General features: G+C 45.2%; 1 protein-coding gene across 3 annotated transcripts; it reads left to right on the top strand.

Moving 5' to 3' along the window:
- Positions 1-338: 338 nt before the first annotated feature.
- Positions 339-9,837, top strand: mfsd11 (major facilitator superfamily domain containing 11). 3 transcript variants are annotated; one of them, XM_039611174.1, is made up of 15 exons: positions 339-591; positions 691-883; positions 1,317-1,500; positions 1,581-1,636; positions 2,364-2,471; positions 2,555-2,634; positions 2,723-2,819; positions 4,382-4,440; positions 4,555-4,714; positions 6,248-6,291; positions 6,378-6,443; positions 6,608-6,733; positions 6,823-6,997; positions 7,343-7,478; positions 7,565-9,837. In XM_039611174.1, exons 3-15 carry the CDS (start codon positions 1,405-1,407, stop codon positions 7,724-7,726), a joined length of 1,365 nt encoding a protein of 454 aa, XP_039467108.1. In that variant the 5' UTR covers positions 339-591; positions 691-883; positions 1,317-1,404; the 3' UTR covers positions 7,727-9,837. The 3 variants fall into 3 exon arrangements, with proteins under 3 accessions (XP_039467108.1, XP_031608903.1, XP_031608904.1); XM_031753043.2 differs by lacking the exon at positions 339-591 and having other exon boundaries at positions 603-883; XM_031753044.2 differs by lacking the exon at positions 339-591 and having other exon boundaries at positions 603-923.
- The last annotated feature ends 588 nt before the right edge of the window (positions 9,838-10,425 follow it).

Genomic DNA, 10,425 nt, shown 5'->3' with positions numbered 1-10,425 from the left:
ATTTAGATTGTCTCTTTTGTGTTTAAGCTCTGATAAGTATGGCTGTATTGTATTTATTTTAAGTTAATGAGTTTGTACTTTGTTCTTTCTTCGAATAAAGATCTATATCGAAAAAACAACAACAACAACAAAAACTCAGAAGCGCGGTTAGCCCACAGCAGAAGCTTACCTGTGTGTAGAAAAAGTAGTAGGTGCTGATGATGCCACACCTTCAACGGCCACAACCTACTGCTGGCTTCATGCCCCAAATCAAGATGGCGGATGCCGTAAACTGCACAATGTGATGTCCACGTTGCAAACATAACGTTTTTTGGTGCGTGCTTGTGCGTGCTTGTGTGTGTGTGTGTGTGTGTGTGTGTGTGTGTGTGTGTGTGTGTGTGTGTGTGTGTGTGTGAAAAATAATCTAAAAATAGAACTATTTTACGAACATTTTATTCTACAGCTCCTCAGATGCCTGATCATTCATCTGGACGAACTCGAGGGCTCCCCCTACAGAACAGGAAATCCAAGGCTTTAAATATAATAGATGTAATATTTAAAAAAATTAAAACGGAAACGGAAACCAAGAGAAACGCCTAGCTCGCGGGTTGTGTGAGTTTCTTTCTGCGCATGTGCAAGTTTTTAACCGTTTCCTTGTAGCAGAGCCTGTTAGCCTGTCAGCTGATTTCACTCACATGACTCTCGTTTTAGTTTCAGGTCAGTCCTGTTTATCGGTGCTGTGAAAGAGCTCCGGGAACCAGCTTTCCACGGCGGAAACATGGTGTTAAAGCTGGTTTAGGATCCGAACGGTGATGATATATGGCTGCGGGGGTTCCCACGAAGAGCTGACCGACTGAGTGAGGAGAAAAGCGGGCAGGTTAGCTCAGCAGCGTCGGCAGAATTGGTGAGCTGATCACGGCTGATTTTCCAGGCACAACTGCTCTGTAAGCGTGACACTTAAAAAACTAAAAATACCGATTTGTCTCTTGTCATCGGAAATAGTCTGGAGCATTTCCGCATTATGCATTTCTAGCAACGAGCAGCAGACCGAATCTCGTTTACAAGTGTCTAAATTATCCCTCTTTCGTATAAAATCAGATGGCACACAGCTGTGTTCATTCACCCCAGACTGTCTTCTTTATAATTCGGCGTACATCACATCAATCACACTACACTGCTTTGAAGGCAGTGTTGTTTTTGATTTTAATTCTTTGTCAAACAAACGCAGAAAATGGGTGTTTGCGGTAAAACAGGCGGAATTTAAATGTGGCTTAGTTTTATTGCTGTTGACTGATTAAAGCTTCTTGTACATGTACTTCCTTTGTTTCTATTCTCAGATGAGCTCTTCACACCAACAGTAGATTATTATTTTATTTTTTTTGGGGGGGGGGTTTACTTGCTCTGGGAGTTCAGACAACCTCCAGAATGAGTCCAGAAGGGAAGAAGCTTTTAAACATCATCATCCTCGGCTTCGGCTTTATGTTCATGTTCACAGCCTTTCAGACATGTGGCAATATAGAGGTAGGTTTGTCACTGACCCCACTTCTGTCAAAATTACGCAAACTGTACATTTCTAAGTCTTTTTTTCTTTGTCTTAACAGCAAACAGTGATCAAGAGCTTCAACAGCACCGAGTTCCACGGGAGCGGATACACGAGGTAAACAAGTGTCGACTGGTGGCACTTTCTCAAATCGAATCAGTCGCGGCCAGAAAGCGCTGAGGGGTTAATTCAATCTAAGGTTGAGCTTATTGAACTGTCAGAGTTTTCAGAAACCTTCCAGAAACCAGAAAGTGAGGAGACCATAATCGCTGTCGATTATTTAAAGCTTCCAGCTGATTTTAAGCAGTGAAAAGACGTCACATTGAAGTTTAAAATGGAGACATTTCACTGTTTTTGTTGTAGTTGTTGTTGTTGTTTTAAATCTATGCTCATTTCAATTCGGTGCCAGCAGCAGAAAAAAACAGAAAAGTGTTCAGATGTCTGCAGTTTCCCTGCAGAAGGCTCAAAAAACAACTTTCACAAAATAAAAACAATAATGAAGGAAGCTGTTAACTACCAACCATGTGATTACAACCACATTTCCCATGATGCCGTATGAGTGGATCAAGCAGATCATCCGGAGTTTGTCAGTGCTCTGTGACCAAAGAGTTCAAGAGCGTTTAACTGAAGTAGAGAGCTTCGTTAGTTCATAAAGTTAACAGAGGCATAGCCTTGAAAACAGCTGACTGGTGGAAAGCACTGCAAGGCCGTCAGCAGGAACCTAAACCGCTCGTTTTTCTTCTGTGTTGGTGGTTGTAAAGTTTGGTTTTGTACACTTCGCGTGGCTTCAAATTTAAAAAATCCAAGTCAAGCGAGGTGCCTGACTGTGCTCTACCTCTCGCAGCATGGCCATCATCTACGGCGTTTTCTCTGCTTCCAACCTCATCGCCCCGTCGGTGGTGGCGGTCATCGGGCCCCAGCTCTCCATGTTCTTCAGTGGGCTTTTGTACAGGTACCTGCACACTCGCATCCACTCTTTTCCACCCCTTCAATAGAAAACAAACCTCCTAATTCATGCACTGTCGTCTTCCACAGCCTGTACATCGCCATGTTCATCTACCCGTACACCTGGAGCTTCTACACGGCGTCCGTGCTGGTTGGAATAGCAGCAGCAGGTAAAGCAGCATCGTCCCTCTAGCCCTGATATTTGGAAAAGAAGCTTGGTCTGTGCACATATCTGACATTTTGATTTCTGCACTCTAGTGCTGTGGACAGCTCAGGGGAACGTCCTCACCATCAACTCCACGGACAGCACCATTGGAAGAAACAGTGGTATATTTTGGGCGCTGCTGCAGTTCAGGTAAACCTTCAGGAGTACATAGTCAGGATATAAGCTTCAACGACTCCCATGTTGTCCCCAGTTCGGTCTAAAAGCCAAACCACTGCCACACTTTCCCATAAACCTCAGAACGTTTCAGATTCTGCTCAGTGACCACGTCAGCAGGCAGACCATAGACTGTATATAAAAGATGGATGTAGGTTTGGGGTCTGAGAAGCCAATACAGTAGTCTTCCTGATGGCCAGCCGGGGGCGACTGTTTGGCCTGTAATAAGAAATCTGATTGGATATTAGCCTTACTGTCACTATGAACAGGTCAGAGGTCACTCAGCTGTACGGGAACCACGTTAACCATGGCGAGCTTTATGGCAGAGTAGGGATGGGTACCATCTGACATAAACGGTAGTAACCAGACCGAAAAGCAGCGCACATTTCGGTGCTTTATTTTTCCTGAGCCAATTCTAGCCAATCATTTTACGTTTCCGAGGATAGTAGGCGGGCCCAGGTACGTACGTTCTTTTAGAGCAGAGCTACAGATTAAAAATGTCCAAGGCAAAGCGATCAAAAGTCTGGCTGTACTTCACAGCAAAAGATGCAAACTCAGCAGCCTGCAACAAGTGCTTTAAGCTGATACTGTGATACTGTCGAAGGAGGTAACTCCTCAAATCTGATGAAACACCTGGCGACGCATAGCGGTTTTTTTTAAAGCCGAGAAATGCGCCGTGTTTGATAGCTTGCTGTGAGACCTCACACCGTGCACATCTACTGCGGGTGTGGTGCCTGTTATCGGACCCGGAGTTAGCAACATCCCCCAAAAACCCGAAGAGGAGAGTCCTGGCCCCTAGCCCTGCCAGTGTAGCAGAAATGATGACGGATGATGATGGCAGCAGCAGCCGTTCTCCTCTGCGTGAGTAGCTTCATGTTGTTCGTGTGTAATTAACGTTGAGTAGGCTAACCACATTATTACATTAATGCATGTAAGGTGAACTAGCAAACACCGTCGTAGTTACATGCGGCTGTCTTCTTGTTTGATGGCAGATACTCCCTTCACCCTGGCCAAAAAGGCTAAAATGACCAAAGAAAAAGTGGAAAACAGCTAAACATGAGAGGTTTTTGGACAAAGTTTGTGTTTTTTCCATTGTTTAAGCACTGCTTCCAGCCAAGAGTGAGACCATATATGCCCTATAGCTGCAGAAAAGGCTAACATTGTTATCTTTTTACAAAAAAACTGCTAAACATGAGAGGTTTTTGGACCAAGTTTGTGTTCTCCATTCTTTAAGCACCGGTTTGAGCACCGTTTAAGCACCGGCACCGTTTCAAAAGTACCGGTTTGGCACCGGTATCGGATAAAACCTAAACGATACCCATCCCTATGGCAGAGCATGTTCGGTGCAGCATGCTGGTAAATATGATACTGTGGTGCTCGTGAACAGCTCTCACCATGAGTGGCTCACGTGAACAGGAACGGTGGATTCAGAAACTCATGGCGCTCTGTGGGAAGTTCAGTCACATGATGATTTCTGTGCACGCCTTTTTAAATCCTTTTTTTTTTTTTTTTTTTTAACATCCTCCCTCTTTCTGCAGCTTGTTCTTTGGAAACCTCTACATCTACTGCGCCTGGCACGGACATGTCCACATCACAGGTCTGAATCCAGCCATTTTCTATGAGCTCTCTGCCTCACACGGCGCTTTTTATAGCATTAACTTCCTGTGTGGCCGTCTCATGAAAAGCGTCTGACTCATGCTGTTCCTCTCAGACCAGGACCGACGGACGGTGTTCATCTCTCTGACGGTGATCAGCCTGGTCGGCTGCTTCCTCTTCTTCCTCCTCAGGAAGCCTGATTCTGAATCTTCTTCCTCTGCTGAGGCGACCGAGCCACTGCTGCAGGAGGAATCCTGCGACAACGCCGCAACAAGGTGAGCCCGCAGGTGACGTTATGGTTTGTGTCTGTGTATACAGAGGCGTGTGCAGCTTTGTGGGTCAGATGCTGATTGGATAGGACAGGACGAGGAACAACAACAAATAAAGCAAATAAAACCTAAAAGATCATGAGAGACTGCACACACCGCTGCAGCGGGACTGTCTCGTTGTTTCAACCCTGGGCTCTGTCTATGTTAGACCGTCACGCCTCTTCACTGCCCCCTGCTGACAGAAAACAGCTGCAACATGCAGACAGTGGTCTGCAGGCTGTCACTCAAGGATGAAATGGACGTTATTTAGGTGACTGTGAGTTCAGGAAAAGACGGAGATGTCTCTGCGTGTTGCTTTTTGTTATTAAACACCTCGAAATGATGCATTTCACAAAAAATCCCTTTTTATTTTATATAATTCTGGAGCTTTTTAAGACTTTATTATGACAGAGCGGTGGACAGGTGGCAGGGGAAGATGCGCAGTAACACATCTTCTTTCTTTTTCTTTTTCACTACGACCTAGTCGACTCGACTTCCTGGGATCAGGATTTTTTTAATGCCTGCTCGGCCACTGATTGGTCAGGGAGGGACGTGACTAGATGAGTCATCGGAGGCTCCATCAAAGCTCCATTTTTTTTGAAAAAAAAAAAAAATCCAGCGGTGAAGGAAGTGTGTGCATGCGCGCCCGCCGCCTTCGTGGGCTCTCGTTTTTCATCCTGGGAAAAAGCCGCAGAGCGAGCAGCAGGTGGACCCTCGCCTCGATGTCCTCCATTGTTGCTCGTGTCTCATAGAAATGAGGGCACGGGACTTTCAGCCCGCTTTGCCTTAACGACCCAGTTGTAATGGAAAATGAGTGAAATACAATAGAGTTGAGTCGAGTAGGTGCTGGTGGGAAATGACCGGGTGTGGATTCAGACCCCGCCTCTGCACCAGCCTCACCTGCTCCACCTGGGGAGCGTTCCCGTGTTTACGGCTGCTACAGAAACACGCAGGATAAAATATTTCCAGATGTAGAAAAATACATCTGAAAAATAAATGGAAGCTTTGATCTTAAACAGTAAAATGATTTAAAGAAAATTAGAAAAATGAAAGTATGGAAACTTTTTCTCAGTCATTAGTAATTATTCAGGTGATCCGTGTGCTGTATGAGAGTTAAAAAGTACTTTCAAAATTTAAATTGAGATGTGTTTGAAATAAGAGCTCTCCATGCATTATGGGAAGAGAATTGGAAATGTTCTGGAAAACTTTTTTTTTTTCTTTTTTCTTTTAAAGCCGGATGGGTGCCGTGGTTCTGTGGTCCACGGGAGGAAGGATAATTACTTACAGGGTCAGTGGAAACGAGACAGGCGACCTTTAACTGTAAACGCCATCCTTTGTGGTCTTTTGTGCATTTCTCGGGACACCGTCTCCGGGATACCAAGGCGGCTCAGGAAGGAGCGCCCAAATATAAATATGAACCTTAGAAGGTCGAGGGGCAGAAACCTTCATGGGGAATGTTTAAATGAGTATAATGAACCTTCCTCTCTCTCCTCTCTGCAGCTCGGGATGCTCTCACCTCTGCTCTCAGGCGCTCGACGCTTTTGGTGAGTTTCTGAAAAAATGTCCTCGGTTTCTCGCCTGTAGCTGAAACGTCCCGAGCTGCGTGTTAACCTCTGCTTCCTGTCTGCAGTCAAAGCATGTAAGCTGTTCATCACCAAAGAAATGCTGCTGCTGGGCGTCTCCATTGGATACACAGGTGGGTGGAGACGAGCTGGGCGAGGAGAGGACGCCCTCTTCCTTTAAGTCACAATCAGATATTTGTTATGAAAATGATTGAATGCAAAAAGCTGTTCAGTGCACATTTAAACACGACTGATACTGAAGCCCCTCGAACTGACCCGATGCCTGCGGCTCCGTCAGGTTTGGAGCTGACCTTCTACAGCGGCGTGTACGGCACGTGCATCGGCGCCATGATGAGATTCGGCCAGGATGCGAAGAGTTTGATCGGGATCTCTGGGATCTGCATCGGCGTGGGCGAGATCTTAGGTGAGTCATCTTCATTCAGGTAACGGGATAACGCCGCAGGGCGAGAACGAGGAGGAGACGAGCTGAGGAGTGTCGTGTCTCTCCGTCAGGTGGGAGCGTGTTCGGGATACTGAACAAACGCATCGGCTTTGGGAGGAACCCCATAGTCCTGCTCGGGTTCATCACCCACATCATCGCCTTCTACCTGATTTTCCTCAACATCGCCAGCGACGCTCCACTGGCCCCGGAAGAAGGAACAGATCTGGAGGCCTTCATCACCCCCAGGTAAAGAGAAATCCCATGTGAAGCACTGAGGTGTGATTCATAACGACGAAATCGACTTTTAGAAAAACAACTAGTTATCAAACTAATAAAAAAAGGGAGTGGTCAATGAAAAAATATAGAAAGTGTTGATATATATGATTGTTAATAAATGTGTGTACATTAAAAATAAAATCGAAATGACTGAAATAATGCAAATAAATGGTTTTGTTACCTTTTCACAATAAAAGCCTTGTTCTCTTTCCCCTGAGCCTCCGTTACAAACCCTCTGACTGTGTTCAGACTTTGGTTTTCTAAACTTTAACCCAACAACATTGTTTAAATAATGTTACCGTTTGTGTGCCTCAGCGTGGGCGTGGCCTTGTTCTGCAGCTTCCTGCTCGGTCTGGGTGACAGCTGCTTCAACACGCAGCTCCTCAGCATCATCGGCTTCATGTTCCACGACAACAGCGCCCCCGCCTTCGCTGTCTTCAAGTTCATCCAGGTGACACAAACGCTGAACAGGAGAGTACATTGTTTTACAGCTGAGTTTTATTTTGAATTAACCTGTGTTTGTCATTTCCTGTGCAGTCCATCATGGCCGCTCTGGCCTTCTACTACAGTAACTACCTGCTGCTGCACTGGCAGCTGCTCATCCTGGTCCTGGTGGGATTTCTGGGCACAATAACCTTCTTTAAGGTGGAGCACATGGCCAACTCCATCAGGCGGCAGTCAGACTACGACAGCATCTGAGCCGGGCCGGATGACGAGGGCACGGCTGGAGGTGTTTCGCTCTGCATGGCTGGAAAGGAAAAAAAAAACCTTGCCCAGGGACGACTGGCGCACTGACTGATGCTACCTGTGGTACATTTAGATTCTGAACCCGGGACCAAACGCTCCTCCTGATCTCAGCATTTACCCAATTAAATCAAACGGCATGTGCGACGGCGGTGTGCACACCTCATATACCTCGTTTAGTTTCATAACCAGACCCTCCTCCTTCCTCTTGTGCACTCGGTCTGAAATTAAACTCTGTTCAAGGCAAAGAGAGTAATAATCCCACTGCTCGTGCCGGCGTCACGCTGTTAGTCCTCCTTCAGTGGACCAACTTTCATCTTGACAACAAATCCTGTGAAAAGCCCTCGGTCATCTGTTAGAAACATACAGGAGAGCTCCACGGAAACCACACCCACCTGAGGGGAAAATGACCTCCAGATCACTGAGCAGTTTTAAATGATTAAACATATTTGTTCTGGATTTGGACTTTTTGAAAAAGGATAAAGTTAGACTTCTGCACAAATCCAGCTCTGGTTACAGCCAAATACTGAAGGGTGGTCACTCATGGGTTTCATACGTCTCTGATAAATATTTTCCTTCCTTCTAACGTTGGAGTGAAGCGGTCACAGTCTGCGATTCACGCCACGTGAGGCAGTTTTACTGTTCTCGGCTGTTCGGCTTTAAATGAAGCCGTTTTTATTTAAAAGGGAAACAAAAAAAAAAGTCACTTCTTTTAAACTTTTGGTGTCAGATCCACGTTCACCCCTCGTCTTCTGTTCTTTTACATGACTGGTTTTGCTGTAATGAGATTCATGTCGTCGAAGTGCATCTCTGCGGTCCAGGAAGCGGCTCTTAATCAGGCGTGGCTGATGGCTCTTGGCTCAGACTGCAGAGCGGACGACGTTCTGTTCGTGGCTCTAAGGAGAGGAAGAAGTTGTTTGTTTTTCTTTCTCATCTTTGCTGCTTTTCTCACCTCATCATGTTTAACAGGAAAAAGAGAAGAAAATTAGAGGTTTTTTTTTTTTCTGCACTGATGGTGACGGACAGAGTTGAAGGTACGCAGACTTTGACCTGAAGCAGCGCCTCAGTGATCGGATATCTCTAATGTTTGGTGGCTCACACGGGTGGGTGTCTACAGTAAAAAGAGAGGAAAAAATGCATTCCTACAAATCCCATAATGCAACATCCACTGAACTGTTTTTTTCCCTTCCTCTTAAAGGCGCCCTGTGCAGTTTTTGCCCACTAGGGGGTGCTATTTCACTCAGTTTGAATCACTTGGTAGATGTAAGGATGGCGGTGCCACAAAAACCAATGAGAAACAGTCATGGGAAGATATTCAGGGTTTTCCTGCACAAATATAACAAACTGTGCCCTCGTTCATCTTTCTGCTCGTCGTCTGACTCCCCCCTGCCCGTCTTGAACTGAACTTAATCGTTCCCTTGGTTCAGGTTTACTTAAATGATAAATTCTTGTTTTAAAATAGTTAAAGTGCCACAAAATGAGCCGAAGCAGTTGTGACGTTCTGTTAGATGGTGCAGTGAGTCGGTATAGCCTTTATTTAACCAGTTAAATCATCATGATATATTCTCACTTCTGATGGTGGTCTGTAGCTCAACACGTGAAAATGCCCCCACCTGGTGGCAGAAGGTATCTTTATTGAGGTCGAGCCTCACTGGGCTGCTGGCACGGCTGAAACTCTGTCTCGTTGTGTGATCAGTGCAGATTCACAGTTTCACTCTCTGGTTTAAACTGATGTAACGCCAAACAGACACAGCATGACATTTGAGCCTTAATGCTTTTTGTAATGTTGCCATGGTGACCAGGAGCAACATCAGACATGCTGTAGTTTTTTTTTTTTTTCTGTTCCAAGTGTCAAACGACGAATGGCCGTACACTATTGTAGTTAGTTTATTGCTGGGAGTCGGGTTTGCTCAACTTTGGTTCATGTTGCCACTGCAGTGAACGCAATCAAAGGATAAATGAGGGAAATGTACCAAGACGATGATTTTATACTTGAATGTAATTAAAAATAACACCCAAACCTCTGCCTGCATGTTTTTCTTGTCAATAAAATACTGTTTTCTGCATTCATTGTGTTTTTACATGGAGAGCTCCACATCTTTAAGGATGGAAACACGAGATGATCTGAACAGAGCTGTCGGTCACTTCAAACACACCTGGATCCTCACTGACTTTTGGGTTATTTGTGTATGACGCTAACCCAGACAGGAGGCTCCAGCAGTGAGTTAGTCCCCACAGACTCTTGTGTTAAACCTCTGCAGCAGAAATAATCATGCTCACTGCCTGATACACAAACTGTTCTGGGCTCTGAGGCTTCACCTCGCCTAACTCATTCATCTGGACCTCCGGATTGTTTTATATGAACAAACATGAAACTGTTTATGTTCCTGTCTTAAGTAGTAATAAAGTTTATTTGTATGGCATGTCAAACCTCACAAAATGCTTACATAGAAACTACAAATCGGATAATACAGGCTGTGCAACGTCAGCATGAGAGCTGATGTGTCTGTGACTGCGAGTCATTTGCCTTCAAATATGTCCTTTTATTGTTAATTTTATTATGATACTCATTAAATAGTTCCCCTGACAAATCCTACCCATGTCACTTAAAAGAATACGAAAACCTGATTCAAGTGATTAAAACTCATTTTAGA

Source organism: Oreochromis aureus, linkage group 4, assembly GCF_013358895.1.
Source record: "Oreochromis aureus strain Israel breed Guangdong linkage group 4, ZZ_aureus, whole genome shotgun sequence".
Lineage (NCBI taxonomy): Eukaryota > Metazoa > Chordata > Actinopteri > Cichliformes > Cichlidae > Oreochromis > Oreochromis aureus.
This window is presented reverse-complemented; position numbering and strand designations above follow the sequence as displayed.

What these genes read in the sequence shown, in the direction of transcription:
- mfsd11 (XM_039611174.1), top strand. Translation starts at nt 1,405, where the DNA reads ATGAGTCCAGAAGGGAAGAAGCTTTTAAACATCATCATCCTCGGCTTC. An exon ending in CACGGGAGCGGATACACGAG is followed by an intron (nt 1,637 to 2,363) that starts GTAAACAAGTGT and finishes TACCTCTCGCAG; the next exon opens with CATGGCCATCATCTACGGCG. An exon ending in TGCGACAACGCCGCAACAAG is followed by an intron (nt 4,715 to 6,247) that starts GTGAGCCCGCAG and finishes TCCTCTCTGCAG; the next exon opens with CTCGGGATGCTCTCACCTCT.